Genomic DNA, 20680 nt, shown 5'->3' with positions numbered 1-20680 from the left:
GGATAGCTTCCCCTTCCCCAGGATCTTCCTCCTGCACTTCTTTTTTTCTGTCACCCAGGCTGGAGTGCAGTGGCGTGACCATAGCTCACTGCAACCTCAAACTCCTGGGCTCAGGCGATCCCCCTGCCTCAGCTTCTCGAGTAGCTGGGACTACAGATGCACACCACCAAGCCTGGCTAATTTTTCTTATTTTTTTAGAGATGGGGTCTTACTATGTTGCCTAGGCTAGTCTGGAACTCCTGGGCTCAAACAATCCTCCCACCCCAGCCTCCTGTTGCTGGGATTACAGGTGTGAGACCCTGTGCCTGGCCTTTCTGCACATCTTACACAGGCTTTGTAGACAGTCAGCTAAATCTGTAGAGCCCATTTTAGGCCACCCCCTTCGCAGGGAGGGTCTTGCATCTTGCTCTAGTATGTGGGATACTGGGCAGCTATTATTTTGTCCTTAGCCTTTAGAGTCTCAGATAAAACTGGGGCAGAAAGAGGGCCTTTTAAACATCTTGTTACACTTAAAATGCACCTTTTCTTGTTTAATCTAATTGTCTGGTTTTCTCTTACTAGAATCAGTGTCTTGACAAGACTGTGCAAAAGCAATGAGGTCATATTAGATTAGGGGGGACCCCTTGAACTTTCAAAGAGTGTCTGTGGATTCTGAGCGTGGTAGACTCCCACTGCCATTGTTTTCAGTAATTCATAGGTTTCTCTTTCAATCTTGCTCAAATTGGCAAGATTTGGGGGAGGAGGTCCTGTTTAGTGTCATGTGTTTGGAGAACATCACTGTCTTCCTGCCTTGTTCCCCACACAAGCCCAGCAGGTGGGTGCCCCCCGAGTGACTAAGGTATTGGCCAAAACTGGGATGCAGGGGTTTGTCTCGGGTAGGAGAAAGTCTGGGCCTCACTGACTGACTTCTGGGTCTGCAGATGCACCCACCATGGAGACCTTAGTAATAGCAGGACTCCTATGACTGTAGGCCTTAAAAGGCCATAGCCTGGGATGGGAGAGGAGGAGTGTTGATCTGGCTGTGTCAGACCCCAGGATGCTGACTGGCTGTTTGCTAGTGGGTGGAGCAACTCAGTGGGCACCAGGCTCAGGGAACCTGAGTACAGCTCTGTACTCTTTCTTGCCGCTGGTATAGTGAACTGACCCCCTCTCATTTCACTCCAGGGAGAGCTGGTTCCACATTTCCAATGGGCTGATTCCTTCCTGTCCTTCCATATAGCTTGGGTGTGGTTTGATGAAGATTCAGGCTTGATAGACTCTAGAGGAAACAGCTGGTGTCATGGCCTGCTTTGATTTGGATCCCAACTAGTCTAGAAAAAGGGTTGTTCCACAGCTTCCAGTGTGGCTCTCCAGAGCTCTCTGCTTTGGGGTTTGGACCCAAGACCAGTGACCAGTAAGGCTGGACCTTGTTTTTCTCTGCCCTGTTCCCTCCATCCCACACACTCCACTCCAGATGTGTGGGGAGGGGTGGCGACGGTCTGGGCCAAGGTTGAGATATTTTCATCAGATAGTATCCAAATTGCGCTGTGATCCCAACAGCTGACTAGGGGGTTGGGAGAAGGGAGTTGAGAACTGTTACTTGGTGCCTGACTCTCGGCACCTTCTGGATTAACTGTTGCTGGGGCATTCTTACCAGCAGTCTGGCTTCAAGCCTCATTTTCTCCTGTAAAATGAGAATAATAATCCCTCCTTCACGGAGCTGCTGTGAAGGTGACACAAACAGATGTCTACTTCTAAGCACATAGTAGGCTTTGATAAACATCAGTCTCTCCCTAACTATGACTTTCCTAGAAAAAAACTCTACTTGGTCATTAGGAAGAGAGATTGTGGGGCCAAGGGTATAAGTACACTTAAAATTTTGATATATACATTGCCAAATTACTCTTTAAAAATGTTGAGTCAGTTTATACTTCCATCCATAGCTCATCGAGAGCACGTTTCTCTGTTCCCTTGTCAGCATGGAGATTGACGTTTTTTTTGTCTTTGCCAGTCTGAGAGGCAACGGGTGATGGCTCATCCTTCACAGTAACCTCTCTGGTTGTTACTGTGGTTGACATCTTTTCTTGTTTACCGGCCATTTGTGAGTCTTCTAATGTGTTCATGTGCTTTGCCAAGTTTTCTATTACAGTGTTTGTATCTTTCTTAATATGAAAGATTTTTTGGTATAGTATAAATATTCCCTATTTGCTATATATGTTGCAAGTATTTTTCTCTTGTTTGATACTTGCCTCTCAATCTTGGTCATGCTTTTTTTTTTTTTTTTTTTAGAAGACAGAAAATTTGGTTTTTTAAAAAGTCATATGTCTTAGTCTTTTCCTTTCTGTTTTTCGGGCTTCCCATCATGCCTAGAATCACCTTCCCAACCCACAGATGGCCGGTTCTGGCAGCCAGTGTGGGAGCTGGGCTGGAATGCGTGAGGTGGAGGCTCCTGGTCAGGGCCTGTGGCAGTGGTTGGAGGGAGAGGAGAGGAGCTGCTCTGCCGAGGCAGGCGGGGCGGCTTGGTGCAGAGGGATGAACTGGCCTTGGCCGGGGGAAAGGGAGACGTCCTTGTTTTCAACCTGAGCAACGGAGTACATGCTGCCACTTGGTGAAATGGGACCAGACCTGGAAGAAAGGTGTTTTAGGTGTTAACTGCACTGCCTTGAGGTGCTTCCGGGACATCCAGGATGCAGCTGGATGTGAGGAGGTGGAGCTCAGAGAGCCTTCTCGGCCTGAGGTGCTGTTGCAGGACTCCTGGGGTATAGGTGGAAAACGAAGACAGTGAGAGTGTGATTGCAGTGATTTTGGTGTATGCCCTGGGGCTCAGTCTCTTCCTGGTTTTACCTAAAGAGGATCTGGCACGCCCCAGGAAGGCATTCTGAAACAGTAACACAGTGTAGATACATCCAAATAGCACTGATGGCTTTTATTGCAGATTTGTGTCATTACAAGGATAATCTGGGAATATATTTTTTAAAAAACCCTCCCTTTTATATACAAAAAACATGCTACATGGTACATTTTGTGAGAAATGCTGAGGTAATAGGCACGCACCCAGACATGGACAGTACCAAACATCTAACATCTCGCACACCCCGGCCCACGTACCCACGTGCCCACGGGGAGGGTCTCACCTTCTTATCTCATCCCTAGCCTCCTGCTTGGCAACAGTCCTGGAGTACTGAGGCTGACGCTTCGTGGCTGGCAGGACTCAGAAAGCCACCGTGCTGCAATGCCCCAACCAAGGGGTCCATGACCCAATTATTCAGTAACTCATGAGAAGTGGCCAGTTCTTGTTTTTGTGGCACCTGTTCTCCAGGGAAGTACAGTTTGGGGAGGAGATGCAGGCTCCAGCTGGCCTGAGAGCATGGGACCTCTGGTCTATAGCCATTTGGGGGCCCCGATGATCTGATGACTTCTCTTCAACTGAGTATCTCCTGGCAAGGTAGGTTATTATTTGTGTGAAGGCTAAAATGACATGTAGGCTAAAGTATGAAGGGAAGATACAAAACTGCGGATACGTTATCTATGTGGCCGGTATAGCTCTTGGCCTGGCCTTCCCTTTCCCAACCAGAAACCTGGAGCCCAGACTGTTTCCTGCTCAGAGGCTGAGGAATCTTGCCTGGACCAAAAGGGCCGCGCGACAGAAAAGGCAAAGAGTAGGTAGGCAAAGAGTAGGGCAGAGCGGAAAAGGGGCCTTGAACTGCAATGAGTGGCCAGGGACTGACACCCAGAGGGCACTGAATGAATGGTGTCGGATGAATGAATGAGTGGGTAGGTAGATGGTGAAAAGTCCTGAGAACAGGGAGAAGTATAAAAGTGGAGAGGGAGGGGGATATTGAAATTGATTAGATGCCCAAGCGGTTTCTTGAGAGAGGCAGCCAGGAACCCCTGTGTGAGAGAATAGCATCGTAGAAAGTCCTGGAAGAATCCAGGCACGCAGACACCGAGGATTATTCCGTGAGTTGAGACTGTACAGTCTGTGACCTGTCCTTAGACTCAAGTAACACAACATTAACCAAATGCTTTTTTCCTAAGAGCAAAGCTGTTGGTAACAGCTTCCACATCTGAGAATTGACTACATGTGTATTTGGGGATGTAAGATAAACATATATATGTATCTAGTCATATCACATGTGATATATGTCTAAATGCATATATATGTGGTATACACATAAGTGCTCAAGGGAGGCTCATACACATGTATATTATGAGGGTATTTTGCAGTTGTGTTTTTATTGTGGGGACTTAATTTATTTAAAGAAAGAGTTGTCTGTAGTCCTGTCCTGGAAACATGAGGGGCTGTCTGGTGTGAAGAACAGGAGGAGGGACAGAGAACACTGTATCAGTTCCGTTCTGTTATCTGCCACAGTGACTTGGGAAAACAGAGTCCAGCATCCCGGTCCTCCCAGCCCCAAGATGAACTGGTGAGGAGTTGCTCTTTGTGCTGGGGCCAGTGTGGCCAGGGTGGGCTCCTGTCACTGGCCATAAGAGGTCAGGAGGGCCTGGCTTAGTGAAAGGTGTTGGGGTTGGGCCGGATCATCATCACCACTTTCTTGAGCGAGTAGGAACCTCCTCGGAACTCAGCCCAGTAGACCCCATCCTGGTAGCGACTCCGGTAATGTCCTCCGCGGTACCAGACGCCATTGAGGTTGGAGTGGGCACAGGCGTTATACCACCAGCCTCCCTTCTGGTAGTGGGCACAGTTTCCTGCGGAAAAGAAGGCAATGAGAAGGTCTGTGGGAGGAGACGATTTTACCCACATCCATGGTTTGCTTGGGTCTTCGGCAGGCCCCTCTCCGGAGGCATTTGGAGCCAGAAGCTAGAGAGGTGAACGGGTCTCGAGGGGTGGCGGAAGGCCGGGCTTCAGACCTGCTCAGGCCTGCCTTTGAGGCTTGGCTTTGTGACTGACTAGCTATGTGGTCTCAGACAAGCAACTTAACCCCTCCTAGCCACTGTATTCTCATCTGTAAAATGAGGATAAAAATGACACCTACTGCACAGGACTCCTGTGAGAGTTCGGTGAAGGCATGTTGGATGCTAGCCGAGGCTGGGTGTGCAGGAGGCCCCAGCAGGACCCTGCACCTCGGTTCTGATGGGGAGAAGGCCTGAGGTGGGCTGGGGAGGGAGAAAGGGCTTTTCTGGGGAATTGTTAAGAGTCAAAACTGTTGGATCAATAATCTTTATAGAATGACAAGAGTGTTTAAGAAGAAATGCTCGTCCACTGCTCCCCAGCCTGTATTCCATCCAAATTTTTTGTATTATTTCACAAAAGAAAGATATTTCCATAAAACTCTTGGCATTATCACATCAGGAATTTTGCTGCCAAGGACAGGCAGTTCGGAACAGCAGTAAAACGCGTGGGCAAGGTGCACGCCGGCACGCAGGGCCGTCACACTGCATGGGGAGGAGCAAGAGGAGCTGCTATCAGCTGCGGCGTCCCCAGTTTCCTGACTCAGCCCTAGGCCTGGGGAGGGGACCCCTCCTCAGGGAGGGTCCGCTGGTCTGGGTGGCCGAGGTCATGGGCCAGGGTGAGATGGTCATAGGCAGTCTGAGGCAGAAGGCGAAAGGGGGACGCAGCCCATCGTCAGCCTCCTGGTCGCCAGTGAGGCCCCTCCTGCACTTGGCCCACACACCTCCAGGGACTGGGAACTCACTTCCTCACCATCCACTGATTTTGCTCCTGGACTGATCTGACAGTTTTGGATTGTGGAATCTCTTCTGCCTGCTCCCTGGGAGTGCCCTCAAGAACTGCTGTCGCAGTCCCCATGTCCCAGGGTCTACTAGTTCTGGGGGTCATCCTCCTGCCTTGCTTTTGTGGAAGCCTCGGTAGCTCTGGCCTAGGAGACCCACTGCTTCAGAACAAGGGTGTACTCCTCCTCCAGGGAACCTTCGAGCAGGGTCAGTTCAGTGTCAGTGGGTGGACAGAGGTGTCTACATGGTGCAGGTGGGTCATATCTCTCCTGGCCTCTGATGTCGGGAGAACTACCTGCCAGAGTGTGGTTACCATGGTGACCTGGAGTGAGGAGGCCACCAGCTGAGTATGCAGGTGTCAGGGCTTGCCTGTAGTGCAGGCCATTTCTGGGACAGTCAGAGCTCACTCCTTGAAGGGGAGGGAATGGCCTTCAGACCATGATGACAGGGGAAGCTAGGGCAGGAGACGATGTTGGCGGTCAGATGGTGCTGGCCTCACGGAGGAGCTTGGGCCCTACTGACCTCACCAACCTGTTAGGGCCCAGAGGCCCTCATCTCAAGAAGTTGGGTGTGGGGCCTTGGGAGGCATTAAGTGTGGGGGAGTCTCATGTCTGAACTCAGGGCTGCACCATATCTGTGCTGCTTATAATTTTATGTTTTCTTCCTTGCTTTTTATTTAATAAAGACGTCTTAGCAAAGACCTAGATTTGAAGCATGGGATCTTAGACAGATCACTTCATCTCTCCTCTGGTTTTCTCTTATAGCTTCCTTACAGCATTGCATGAGCATGAATGCTGATAACAGTCACCATAAAGATAGCCCGCTTTATTGAGCCCTTACTATACTGCAAGTCCCAGACAAAGCACCTTACGTACATTCTCTCTGGCCTTCTCCCTACTCTGCAAGGCAGTTATCGTCCTTACTTCCAGATGCAGGAACTGAGACCCAAGAAGATTAAGCAGCATGCCCAAGGACACGTGACTGGGTAGGAGGTGGAGCTGGCATCGGAGCCCAGAGTGGATGGCCCAGGCTGGCGGGGATGTGTAGCACCACACCAGGTGCCTGAGACCAGAGGTCGCGAGGCCACAGCCCAGCACGTGTGCGACTGCCTTGGCCCAGGGCAGCCCTGCTATATACCTCTTTTTTGTCTTTCTGTAAACGCCACTCTGAGCCAGTGTTGTGACAGGCTCTGTGGGCAGAGAAGGGACCTTCCGGGTAGGAGCAGGGCCAGGCAGCTTGGCCCAGCTGGCCACATCTCCCCTCCAACCCGGGAATCGGGCCCTGGCTTTGGGTGACCTTGTTTCCCTGCCCTGCACGGGGCTTCAACTCCACTTTTCGTACCTGTGTAGACATCATGGTCTCTGTCCAGCGTGGTGAACTGCTTGCCATTGTGCCAGGTGAAGGAGTCGCCTGCGTTGCCATGGTAGCGCCCCAGCCGCAGCTTGTAGTACTCGCTCTCAGGCTCCAGGCGAAAGCTGGCGTATTCGGCAAAGACCTTGCGGCCAGACCAGTCCTCCATGGTCACCAGCAGTTTGTAGTTGCCTTGGTTCGTGAGCCAGTAAATGTTCTCCAGGCCCAGCCAGTACTCACCGTCAATGTTCCCAAACCCTTGCTGCGGAAAGCCCAGGAGAACGTTAGTGTGGAGCCTGCGGCGCCCACAGCCAGCAGGCCTGACCAGCGGCCGCCGGACACCCTGCCCTGGATAGAGGGGCCCAGGAACAGGAGAGCACGAGGCAGGCTGGTTCAGCCCCCACTCCCCACTCCACGGTGTAACTTGATGAGTCACCTTTCTGAGCCTCAATCACATACCATTCAAAGACACGCAGACAGCCCGCTCTGTGCCAGGCACCACGCGAGCCCCATTCCTCACCCTCACGCGGGGTTGCTGCAGGAGCCGTGTGCCGTGGTAAACTGAGAGCCTGGCACACAGTAGCACGCCATAGGCAATCCTTGGAAAAATCCCTTAACTTCCCTGAGCTTCAGCCTCCTCCTCTGGGAAGGGGCTGTACGTGAGGGTCACGTGCAAGCTCTAATGCACCAGAGAGGTGTGAGCTGTGACAGATGTGTCCCATCCACCTGGGCTCCCTTCTAGGTCTGAAACCCACTGGTTTTGTTGTTATTATTCTTTACATGTAGTATGGGACTCATCAGTTGAGTGATAGCCACTGAAGTCTTGAAAATGGGTGATTCATCAATAATAATAGCTAGTATTTAGTGAGCACTTGTGGTGTGCTGGCACTGTTATAAGAACCTTACATAGGTTGTGTTATTAATCCTCATGCCAAGCCTAAGAGCTAGGCACCATCACCATCCTCCCTAGAACGGGTGCACCAAAGCCCAGGGTCACAGAGCGCCTGAGGGTGGGCCAGGATTTGAAGGCAGAACCCAGTATCAGTCATTGTGCTGTACTGGCTCTGCGAGGGAGAGGAGGGAAGAGTGAAGACCTGAGTCTTCAGGAACCTGTAAATTAGGAAGAGGAGGAGGAAGAGAAGAAGGAGGAGGAGAAGAAGGAGGAGGAGGAAGAGAAGGAGAAGGAAGAAGAGGAGGAGAAAGAAGAAAAGGAGAAAGAGGAGAAGGAACAGGAGGAGGAGGAAGAGAAGGAGGAGGAAGCAGAGACACAGGCCTGTCAGGAGGTGGGGCGGAGGACAGGAGGAGACCCAGGAAGGGCTGTGACTGACAGCTGTTTGTGGGCTTTGGCGTCAGAAGGCCTAAGCTGCAGTCACTGTGTTGCCATTTCCTAGCTTAGCAGCCCTGAGCAAGTCACTTCACCTTTTCACTTGTGAGCTGGGTTGATGACAGTGCCTCCCGCAGGGGGGTGGCATGCGATTAAGTGAGGTGACGCATGAAAGTGCGTAGCACGGTGCCTGGCACGGAGCTGGCACCAGTAAATGTAGCCATTCTCTCTGTCCTTAGTACCACCTCTGTGTATAGAGGAGAGAGAGCCATGTGCGGCTGGGCCCTAGCAGCCTTTTCCTCTATGAGGATGAACATTTCAGTTCCCTGGGAACTGGGGAGCCCAGAGGATAAGCCCTGGAATTAGGAGCCGGGTATTGGCACAGACTCCTACATGGACTCTTTGGGGATCCTCCCAGGGCCTGGGAGCCTCAGGACTTGCCCCTTCTGGGCTTCAAGAGCAGTCTTTCCCCACGGAAGCCCCAACCCGGGGTGAGAGGCTCCCTAGGCTGGAGCAAGGGCCCCATGCCAGCATTTCTGAACTTCCCACCCTGTCCTACGGGGCTTTGGTGCTCTGCACTACCAACTCTTGTCCTGCAGCAGTTGCAGCAGCAGGCAGAGAAGGAGCAGGTCCTCACTACCCCCTGGCAGTTTTGCCAAATTTGTTCTGTTTGTGTCCCTCTTGCCCCAGGTATATTTGCTGTCTGGGGCCACACAGGCCCTGCCTTGGTCAGCGTGCACCTCCCTCTGAGTGGCTGTTCCCTGGCTATTTAGGCCTCTCTTGGGGTGGGCCAGTCACCTTGCGGGTGGCACAGACAAATCCTGCCCGATCTCACCTTATATGTCTCCCAGTTCCTGAAGAAGTTGACAGACCCATCCAGCCGTCTCTGGATGACGGTCCAGCCCCCAGGGTCGTGCCTCTGGTCACACCACACCTGCATGAGGCGGTTGGTGTTCTCTGGTTTCACTAGGTAGATAGAACTGGTGTCGTGACCATCCTCCAAGGCCTGCAGGCAGTCTCTCCACGGGCCTGGGGACACAGACACGCACACGTCACAGACCTGCCTGTCACCAGGCTACACCCCTGCTGCCCCTGCAGCAGGCACAACCTCTGGCAAGGCTTTGGCTGGGAGCCGCAGGCTTGCAGTTTAAGGGGACCAATTTTTGTTTTGCAAATTTGACAAATAATATAGCATGAAAACAGCCTGGGATTGGGGGGTCAGGGTGCCTGGACTCCGAGCTCACTTCCTCCCCTCACTCCCTCGGTATGACTTTGGGAAGGCCTGCTCATTTCTCCCAGCCCTCAGTTTCCCTCATTTGTAGATGGGAGATCATATTTCCCTCATTCGCTGTTGTCAGGATTACTGAGCTCATTTGGATGGAAGTTCTTGGAGTGATTTTTTTAAAGTTAGTTTTATTGGCAAAGAGAGGTGTGTGCCCACTAAACGTAGCAACACCAATCAGTGCAGCATGGCCTCGGATGGCTTTGCTCCAGCAGGCAGACTGCTCCCCTAGACTGCTCTTCCTGAGTCCTGGGGGCCAAGTTCGATGGGCACACCTCAATTCCGATTCCACAGTTGCTTTTCCAATGACAGCGCTTCATGACGACTTCTGCAGTTTTTAGTAAATGGACTTCCACAGAGTCACGGGCCCAGGCTATGCCCAGAATTTGACCATGTAGCCCAAGACCTCAGGATATTTCTGGGATTTGTACATTGGTCTCCAACCATCTTTTTGGGGGGACCAGGTTCCCTTTCTGCTCAGTCTGTTATTTTCCAAGGGAAGCTCACTGAAGGCTAGGTGCTCAGAACTCACTCTGTGAGGTCTGTAGGCAGGTCCGTGAACTTAAAGGCTGATGTCCAGGAGACATCCCAACCCATAGCTCTCTTCGGGAACTCAGACCACCAGGGTGCTGTGATTCTCGGTGACTTCACTACACTCAGGCAGCCCAGGCAGAAGGAATGGGTATCTCCCACCTTCCCTAGTGGCTTCCTATATTTTGATGTCGGTCACATCAGCAAGAAGGTACAAACTTGAGTCACCAAGGTCTGGACAAGATGGGATCTATCTTTTTGATCTGAAGAATCTTCAGGAGGTTTCAAGGCTCAGCCATTCAAATACATATTTTAAAATAAATAAAATCACCACACTTTGCTTCAGTCTCTTCAAAATATTCCCAGATTGAGAATGGTTAAAAACAAAAGTGCTAAGGAAATTCCATCTTGTTCTATTAATTTGTGTATTTATTTAACAACCATGTATTGGGTCCCAGCCCCCGTAGGGGCTGCACTGATGCCCAGTAGAGGGGAGCTGCCCTCACACCTCCTCTCGATTGCATTCTGGGGAGTCCTGTCCTTTCTCTTCCTGGGGGTGGGGGGGTAGGGATGCCCGCCAGTGGCAGGTGTAGTCAGCCCTTCCTGTGCAGATCGAACTTCTCAGATTCCTTCCATCCTGGCTGGTGATTGGGCTCAACTAGTTCACAGGTGATGATCAAATAGGAAAGATGCAGGTTTTTGGTCTTTGTTGGACTTCTCAGGTGGGTTTTCCTGAGGCCTTGCCGCTATGTCTGAGCACCTCCTGGAACCTGGCTGGGGGCAGGAGCTGTCTTGCTCATCCCTCAGTCCCCAGCGCCTGACACAGCACTGGGAAGAAAGGTGGGTTTGGGCGCTGACAGTTAGTCTGAGGGGCTTCTCCCTTCATCTCCCAAGGAGAAGCTCCTCTCCCCCACAAGGGATGGGGGAGAACCCGAGCACCCCACCACTGGGCAGCAGAGGTGGCACAAGCAGCACTTCCTTTGCCTGATGCAACTTCCTGCCTTTGGCCCCCCTCAGTATCTGTCCTGGGGAAGGGGAGGCCAGAAAGAGCATTCACAAAGAAGAAAAAAGTTTTGATTGTGTTCAGCCCAAGCCCCAGGGACCGAGGCAGAGAATGGGAGTGTGTCCCCGCCAGCTGGAGCAGAGCACCAGTGGGCTTGGGAGGCCTCCCAGCTCCTTACCAAGGCAGCAGCTCAGGAGAGGCCGTTTGATGCAAATGCTGGTGACGGAGGATCCAGCAGAAACCTGCGGAATGATGCCCCCTGAGAGCAAGCAGCAGACCTCTTCCTGCAGAGCACGCAGGCCACCAAGAGTTGTCAGACAGAAGGAGAGTGGTGGCCTCAGGGCTCCAGCCTGAGCTGCTTTTGTGGGTGCCCTCGATGGTTTCACTTTACCTTTGGCGTTTCTACAAAGGATGCTTTTTAAAAGGCAAGCGTTTGAAAATGTTTTGGGGCCACCAGTTCCTTTAAGAATTTGGGGAAAACTATCCTCTATTCAGAAAAATGCACAGACTCACACAGTTTTGTATATAGTCTCAGAAGGTAAGTGGACCCCCGAAGTCCAGGTTATGAACTCCCAGCTCTGAACGAGTCCTGACTGGCAGAGCAATAGTGAAATAACAGCCAGTGCGTCCCAAGCATGTCTCAGGTGCCAGGCCCTGTTCCTGGCCCTACCCACGTGTTTCCACACCTGACCCTCCTGACCTCCTCCGCAGCACCAGTCTCCCTACTTTACAGTGAGGAGACCAGAGCACAGGGACCTGAGGGGACACCCTAAGGTCACATGGATTGTAAGAGGCAGAGCAGGCACACACACCCAGGGGTCCTGGTGTCCAGAGCCCACGCTCTAAAGCCCGCTTCTTTCTCCCGAGCCAGAGTGAACCCAAGGGGAGGGAGCCCAGGCTGACTTACCTGTGTCCCTAGGACTAATTTTAATCTTTGCCAGTCAGCCAGGTTAAAAAAATAAAAATTTATAGTTCTCCTTTGTAAAGTTGTTAAACCTTTAAAAATCTATATTGGTGATTTTTTCTTCTATGCATACCTTTTGGTGTCCACTGCCTATTTTCAACTATGAGTATTTTAGTATCTTTTATGATATAGAAGTAGTTTTCTTTTTTTTCTGAGATGAATCTGATGATTCTTCAGGGCTTTCTAGAGTGGGTATAAAATAGGTGGAAGTGTCTGGTATTTGCTGTTACAAAAAAATCTCCGTATGTCTCTGTGCTTCACATGGCTCTCAGGACCCATTAGCTCCCACCAAGAACCACACATCCAGATACAGTTTCCCTCAGAAACCCTTAGGAGAGCTCTACAAAATCTCTTGCATTCAAACACATCCCCTTTTCATACACTAAAGGCAGCAGCGCAAAGGTCAGAAACTTAAAGGATGGATGAAAATTTGCCAGAAAGACAGTTAACATTGAAAAATTGGCAGCAGCAAAATTGCCATGTGGAGCCATTAAAACGGCCAAACCAAAACATCCTACTTTGATGAGAAATCTACAACAGCAACATATAAATCATGCAGTGATGAGTCTGTAATTGTCACATACGAATAATGACATTGTGGAGGGCCAGGAGACGTGTCTGACCTTCACTGAGGAGCCCGTGGTTGACTCCGCGCTTGGAGTCAGGAGCCCGCGGCACCAGTCTTGGCGGCTTCGCCTACTCACAGTGTGACTTTGGGCAGGTTCCGCATTGAGCCTCAATTTCTTATCTGTAAAATGTGGAAAGGACCCTAGCTGTCTGAGGGTCTCGCGAGCACAAGAGCACCCAGCGTGGAGGCCAGCCAGGGCAGGGGCTCAGTGAAGATTATCCCCTTTTTTCCTCTGATACACGAAAGCTGACATTTCTGAAGCTGTTCGTCCCCCACCCGCCACCACATACATGTGTTACTATATTTCCTTTTCAATTTCCAAGACTAAATGTAAGATCGTTTACTAATATATATTTTCCACAAGGCATATTTTAAAAGTCAGAATTTCAGAGGAGAGGGCCACAAAGATATGTTGAAATAAGGAATGGAAATCTTTTTTGTCAATGAAACTGAATTTTCAGTGTGCAGTGGGCAAAGCGCTCCCTTTGGAACAGTGCAAAGTGTCCGGGCGGTATTTAACTTGGCTTCCCTTCTGAGAGGGCAGCTCTGCCTGGAGCACCAGGCCAACACTAACTCGGCGGCACCTGGGCTCCGAGAGCAGTGAGCGCCTCGACCTCATCTCCATAAAGACCATATTTACACTCTCAGCAGAGCGGTAGCCGAATGTTCCACGTGGAGAGAAGTGCAGCACCGCAGCCAAGTTGAGTCTGTGTGGCTCCCTGGAGAAGCAGGGTGGGGAGAGCACACAGGGCCCGGCGTAGCAGGCCTGCGAAAGGGGTGTTGGCAAGTGGGAACACTGCCCCGAGCCCCAGGGCTGAGCCCTGGCAAGTGTTAGAGGAGAGCGGGTTGGGGTGCCTAAACTCCTCCCCGCTTCCCTCCTGCTACCAGGGATCAGGCGCACGGGGAACACAGCCTCCTGGGAAATCAGCAGCCGCTTGTTTAACGGCTGAGTAGGTGCTCGCTACCCACAGTGCGGGGCCTTTCTGCTAAAGCCGAGTTGGAGCTGGCAGCTAGGCCAGGCCGAAGTGTAAGCAGAACTTCCTATTCCCAGATTTCTCCCTGTGGTTCTGGGGCAGAACAGCGTCAGCCTGACTCTACCCACCCAGGCCTGGTGCAGAAATGGGCTCACACCCTGCAGGAGCCTTCAGTGCAGTGACCTCTCCCACTGGGGAAACGTGGCTCCCTGAGTCTCTGACCTTGAGGTTGGGAGCTGAGAAGCGGGGTCTCTGGGGGCAGGAGGGCGGCCTCTTCTCCCTGGCCGTGCCACGGGGAGAAGAGCAGAGTCCTTCTGGGCCGTGAGTCGGACTGGACCACGTGGCTGGCCAGCGGTCTGATAGGCCTCTCCACCCACGAAACCCAGCCCCAAGTGTCAGGACCTGGCCACCTTAGGCCGTGTGGAGTACCCCATGGCCCGTGGGAAACATTCTGGGGAGCTTTCAGTTCTAGGGAGCTGCTCCTGGGAATGTTTTAGTCCATACGTGGGCACTGGGGAGAGGCTTCTGGGATATCTCTAAGACACATTCCGCTTTTACATGAGAACTGTATGCTGTTTTCAATTATTCTCACTGATGGTCTTTCTCCAAAAAGTCTTTTTGCCACTCCCTGAAACATTTTTCTAACAGGAGAAATGACTAATTGTTGAAATTGGATCTGCAGTTTCCTACCCCAATGAATACAGCTGAGTGCCAGGGCACGTGGACTGCTTAGGTGTGAGTCCCACCTGGCCAGCATCAGGACTCCCCGGGAGTCCCGTGAGGGCAGGAGGACAGACGGGGCCGGGGGTGTGGAATGGGATGTGAGGGGCAGTGGTGAGCAGCAGCTACATGTGGTGCCCAAGCCTCATTTATCCAGAAGGCCTGGCAAAGTTATGTTTTGGTTATGGACGTATATATTCTATGTAAATCGCTACTTTTCGGTGAACCAGACTACAAAACAACAACCCAAACACAGGAATAGCTTGTATGCGCCAAAAGGTATCTCAGAGCCTCAGAGTTGATGTCCTGCATGTCATTTCTGATCATTCTAGGGAAAAGGTCCACATGCTCGTGCCTACTTTCAGGACACTTCAGTCCTCAGACGATGGGCACAGTGCCTGGGGCCAGTAAGCTTCTCAGGAGTTTATGAAATGTATAAAGCATAAAAAAACTTACTGGCTCTAAAATATGAAGAGAAAACTACAAAATCAAAATTTATTAGTATGTAATTAAATTTCTACGAAGTGTAACATCTTGTCATATTTATTGTTAATTTTGTCTTCATGAAAATGGTATTACTTTTGAAAACAATTTGTAGGTTAGATTTTTCTCACTGCCCAAGAATTCCTGAACATGCCTGATGTTTGCCGAGAAGTCAGAGCCAACCATAAATTAACTGGGTTACTCTTAGCCAAATAATTTTAAGGGCAAAATTATTAAATCCTTTCAAAATTGTTACAGTAAAAATTATATGAGATGTGTGAGGTGGGTGTATTTAAATGCACTTGATCCAGTCTGAGGCCTCCCAAGTAAGAGCTCTTAGAGCCCATGAAGGGATTAAAGGGGTCCTATTTCTCCTGTTTGTACTGTTGCTTTCCAAGGAACACTTTCAAAAGCACTGTGCCCACTCTTAGGTTTCCATTAGTGCAGTTGGGCAGGAGGAGAACAGGGGCTTTAAAGCAATTTTAAAAAGAGGTTAAATTAGAAGGAGCTATGGTGCTCTCACTGTACGCAGAGGTGAGCAGCTCGCTGTGGCTCCCTGGCACTGGTAGGAGTGAAGCCCTGGGGCTCCCTGGGGGCAATGGTGCCCAAGGCTGCCTGGGTGAGGGAGGTCTCTGGACATAGAGGTGGGCAGTGTACTGAGGCTCCCCGGGTGCACCAGTGAGAGTGACCAGGGTGCTCAGCTCAGAGACTGGGGTGCTATTCTGCAGACACATCACGGGAGAACTTGTCAGACCCCTGATTGCAATCCATGGATACCGGACAGATGGCAGTGCTGTGGTTGGCCCACCCGTTACCCTTGCCAAGGAAGGGGGTCAGCTTTGTCAGCGGCTTCTTAAGGAACCTATGTTGGCTTTCATTGATTACCTTTTAATCTTTTAAATGCTCACAAACCCCCTTTTATACTCTTTCTATAATTTTACTGGGGCTCGATCACAAGCCAATTGGCATGTAATTTCTGGTATTACATCCTTTTTCTCTTTCTGAAAGCAGAACATTTGTCTGGCACCAAGCCTGGTCTTTATGATTTCTTGATGATTGCCAGCAGTGCCTCTGAGAGCACATCTGCAAGGCCCTCAGCCCTCCTCACTGCCACCTCCAGGAAGCCTTCCCTACCCCAGAAGAGCTACTTAATCCTGCTCGGGGTTCCCAAAATGCCTCATATCTCTCTCTCTACTGGAATATAATAAGAATGATGATGACTATATATCTAGAGCCTGTCGCCTGCCACGTTCTTTACACACCGTTTCATTTCATCCTCACGAGCTGCTGCAACGATGAGAAAGCCAAGGCTCAGAGGATCACCCAGCTGGAAAGTGGAGAATCTGGAATTAGAACCCAGGTCCACCTTCTGTGCTGTGGTTTTCACACCACTTTAGGATTGTTGGGGGTCTGTCTCCCCATTAGACCATGGGCTCCTTCGGGGCAGGAGCCTTCTTGGGGCAGTGGGTGTCAGTCTTCCCAGTCGCAGGCTCACTCCGGAGTCCCGCAGTGCTCCACATGCCTTCCTTCCTCCTTCACCTTCCTCCCTCCTCCACCTTCTCACCACCGTGAGCTGCGTTCCTTTCGTTCCCTTCATTCTGTGCCTTCCAGCTTGAGAACCAATAATAATGAATCCATCTGGAAACAGGGACCCCACAACAGACAATAATCCACATTCAGAGCAAACCCTGGCAAAGGAAACCTGTTTTGTGGGAAAGTCTGGACGGGCTGCAATGGAGTCTGCACATTATGTCTGGGATGGTGCCAGATGTGTGGATTTTGTTCTTTTGGACCTTATGCTAGACATACCGTCTGAGATACTTAATTTCAACATTTAGAAATTTAAAAGCTATTCTATTTGTCATTTAAATTATCCTTTCTTAGTAAAATTTTTCTGTGTATGTACTGTCATTTTAACTTAAATTATTGTATTCAAAAAATCTAAGGAAAAATTACTTATTCATTTTTAGAGTCCAGAGTGCTAACCATTATACCATGGACCCACTTTATTCACTCATTCTTTTTTTTTTAAATGATCACATAAAACTGCTCTACTCCAGGCCCTGTAACTCCGTTGGCTCATCTTGAGATACAGGATGAGGACCCATCAGGCTTATTTTCAACATAATCTTCGTCCAGATTCATCCCAGGGAGAGCTGAAGTTGTAGGTGGGGACTGTCTCCAGTATTCCCATAGATAGGTCTCCACTGCCTATGTTCTTGGTTGGTGCAGATAGAAACCACTAGAAGTACATTTCATTACTTTTACAATAGCAAACTGTCTTAGTCTGTTTTCTGCTGCTATAACAATACCACAGGCTGGGTAATTTATAAAGGAAAAAAGTTTATTTGGTTCATGGCTCTGGAGGCTGAGAAGTCCAAGAGCATGGCACTGGCATCTGGTGAGGGCCTTCATGCTGCATCATCCCATGGTGGAAGGGCAGGCGAGCACACAAGACAGACAGAAAAACGAGGATCGAGCTTCGTCCTCTCATCAGGAGCCCACTCTCGTGATAACCAACTTACTCCTGCAATAATGGCATTATTACATGCACGAGGGCAGAGCCCTCATGACCTAATCGCCTCTTCAAGGCCACACCTCCCAATACCATTACGTTGGCAGCTAAATTTCAAATAAGTTTTGAAAAGGACATTCAAACCATGGCATGAACTAACCATTGGGCTCAACAAACCCAACCAACTTTGTTTTAGACACTTTGTAGTATTAGGCTAACTTAATACTGCTTTATCTTTGGGGGTTTTTTTGGCAGCATCTCAGGGTACAGTATAAATTCACCGCAGCAATCCATCTGTATGATTAGTGAGCTGGCCACAGATGCCTGATCTCCAGGATTTTCTAGATTTCCGTCAGTTTGCCAAGTGCCAAACTGTTGGGATTTCCAGGCAGCAAGATGCCAGATCACCAGACTTTTAACAGTAACAAGCTGATAGTTTATCTCCTGTGGCTGTAAATAGCCTGAGCATTTAGCCGAATGTGTCCCTGGGAAAACTGCCTGAGGAATGGAGCTTGCCATCACCTCAAAAGGCTCTTTGTGTGAGCTCCCCAGGGTACCAGAGGAGGAGGAAGAGAAAGCAAAGTAAGAGGCAAGACGCCCCCTGGGAACCATCATCCAGGTGGGCCATCTTCCTTTACTGGCTTTTGTTTAGGAGGAAGCTAACCAAGAATGTCCTTTGAGATATCACTAGATTACGTAATTGGTAATGAATTTGGGAATCTTATTTTGTTTAACCAAAAATTCTAGAAAAAATATAGTCCAGTGGAAGCAACACACGCCCTGGAGGCAGGTGCCCTGCGCAGGCTTTTCCCTTAGCCTCTATGACCTTGAAGGCTGAGTTGGGGGTCGCCACAGTCACCCGCCCTCACCGTCGTCACTGCACCTCGTGCTCTCCAGCTCTCTGCAGTGCTCAAGCCTGGAAGCCCAGTCTGCTGGCGCAGGTCCACCTACATGCAAGCCAGCACCTTTCACCTGCATCGGCGCCGGCTTGCCCCCCAGAAAGGATGGACACCATGGCATCATGGATTTCATTCTCTATTGTGCCGAGGAACCATGATCTCACGTACAGGGTGAAATAAAATACAGGGGGAAGACTCCATCCAGGAAAACAGTCTCATTCAAGTTGTCCATGCCTTCCTGTCTGTAGTCCATCTGTTGTGAGAGCCTCGGTTTCCATGTGTGCACTGTTACTACACAGTGATAGGTGGCAGCGTGGGGGCTACCTAATGTAGCCAGAGAAGATCATATCTACCGACATTTATATATTTAGAGCTAGTATTTAAAGAAATCAGGACTTCAGACTTAGCTATACATTGAAAGACTTAGCTATACATTGAAATGCTGAATAGAAGTAACCACAGAGGATGTGTCCAGGTTTGATAAAAATTAAAATTAGATTTGCCTGCAGCTTCAGTTGAGTCCTCTTGCTAGGAGTCAGGTGCACATTGTGTTTTCTGTTGGAGAGCTCAGTTGGTTCCTGCGAGGCCTGGGAAGGGGCAGCATGGTATTGGTGGGTTTGTAGCAACAGTGTTTTGTGTTATTAGAACCGTGAGTGTTCTAATAACAAACCCACCACCTCCATTCCCGCAGCTTGTTTTAAGGAGCTGCTTGGAACCTGGTACCAGGAAGTCGTGACAGAGGGTCCGGTCCCTGGCAGCTGGGGCCAAGCCAAGCATTCATGGGGCGATCTTCCCCCCTCCAGCCTCCCCGTGGAGATGTGCAACATCTCAGAGTAGTTAAGGTAGACTTGGGTTTGAGCCTTACCTGAATGACTTACTAGCTGTGTAATGTTGGCTAAGTTACCTGACCTCTCTGAACCTCAATATCCTGGAAGTTACAAGTCCAGGTACCTATCTAGCTTTGCCCCCAACAGGCTCTGTGACAGGAAGGCTGTGTGAGGGGACCCGGGAGGCCTCTGACAGTTCTAATATTTCATGATTTTATGGCTCCTTCTTCATCCACTGAGAAATAAACTGAGCTGGTTATGTTCTCATTCTCAGGGGAGAAAACAATTAGAAGTACTCACTGCTTTTGGTTTTTAAAGATTTGTTTCTGACAAAGCCTGGCCATGGCAGCTGGTGGTGGCCTTGTCTTTTCCTCCCTGATGGGTCTCTGGGACAAGTGCTGTGCAGGAGGGCTGAAAACAGCCTTGCAGAGCCCAGGCACCCATCCTGTCCTTGGCCTCTTAGAGAATGACCCCTGCAGCCTTCCTCTGTAACAGCAGCAGCAGGACCATTCAGCACTGGCCCCATCACAGTATCATCCTAAACAAAATGCCCCCAGGGCTGGCCAGACCTGAGAGACATATGATAAAGCCCAAGTGAGAAGCCAGGAGCCACCTCCCCTCCTGTGCCAGCTTGTGACTGTCCCGCTGTGGCTGGGAACAAGCCCCAGAGTGCAGCTTCAGATAAGCGGCTACAGCTCCCTCGGTCCCCAGGGGAAGGGCATGCTGTGGGCTGAGCGGCCCAGACAAAGAGCGGATGGCTCTGGATTGTCAAATGAAAGATTTAAAAGCTGCCATGGCTTGGGTGCAAAGGTGTTTCACTGCAAAGGTGTTTCTGGCTGGACAATGTCCCCAGGAACAAAGGATCTGCTGGGCTAGAGCACAGAGGAGGGTTTTGTCTTGCAGGACCAGACCCTGCCCTAAGCTGTCAGAATAGATCTGATAAGAGCTCTCTGGTGATTGGCTGGGCCGACTGCTCGGGAGCGAGACCATCCGCTCATTCCTCCCAGTTTAGTCCAACGCCAGGAACCAGGAATGGGCAGGGCCCTCCCCTAGTTGCTCACTTTCTGGCTCCGCCTGCCATGCAGCGTACACAGTGCTCAGTCCCAGCTGGGAGCACTTTGTGTGGGAGCTCAGCAGTGAGATGGTCACAAGAAATCTGCTGCTAATGATCAAATACCAACATTTGGGGACACTTAGCTTAAAAAAAAAAAAAAGGTGAATTATCATGCATTCAAGTTGTCTCCATAATGAGATCCCTGCCATTCCTTCCCATGCTGGGTGCTTTCTAAGTGGGAGACAAAGGGTGGGTGAGTGCAGGAGCCTTGGGTACACACAGCCCACACTGGACTGAGAACACAGGTAGGGCCTGGGGATCACTGGAGGTCCCAGGAGTAGGACCATGCCCCTGGATCTTTGCATATACTCATCTCCATCAGGGACCCACTAATAACTTGGTTTCCCAACTCCCAGGTCTGCCTTGGAAACTCTCACAATCCTTAAAGATGCA

General features: G+C 50.4%; 2 protein-coding genes across 4 annotated transcripts in view; one reads left to right on the top strand and one right to left on the bottom strand.

The window, feature by feature from the left end:
* The window catches only part of RALGPS1 (Ral GEF with PH domain and SH3 binding motif 1), a 305604-nt gene that overhangs the window by 182707 nt on the left and 102217 nt on the right, over positions 1-20680 (top strand). The window lies entirely within an intron of this gene.
* Positions 2875-20680, bottom strand: part of ANGPTL2 (angiopoietin-like 2) — a 34181-nt gene continuing 16375 nt past the window's right edge. Inside the window, exons 3-5 of the mRNA XM_012639807.1 lie at positions 9183-9376; positions 7015-7285; positions 2875-4689 (exon numbers count right to left, since the gene is read on the bottom strand). Of these exons, the coding sequence (XP_012495261.1) occupies positions 4490-4689; positions 7015-7285; positions 9183-9376 (665 nt within the window). The 3' untranslated portion in view covers positions 2875-4489. The remainder of the gene's footprint in view (positions 4690-7014; positions 7286-9182; positions 9377-20680) is intronic.

The sequence above is a fragment of the Propithecus coquereli genome, unplaced genomic scaffold (assembly GCF_000956105.1).
Source record: "Propithecus coquereli isolate 6110/MARCELLA unplaced genomic scaffold, Pcoq_1.0 Scaffold142, whole genome shotgun sequence".
Taxonomy (NCBI): Eukaryota; Metazoa; Chordata; class Mammalia; order Primates; family Indriidae; genus Propithecus; species Propithecus coquereli.
The sequence above is the reverse complement of the archived record's forward strand: the minus strand, read 5'-3'. Positions and strand labels throughout refer to the sequence as shown.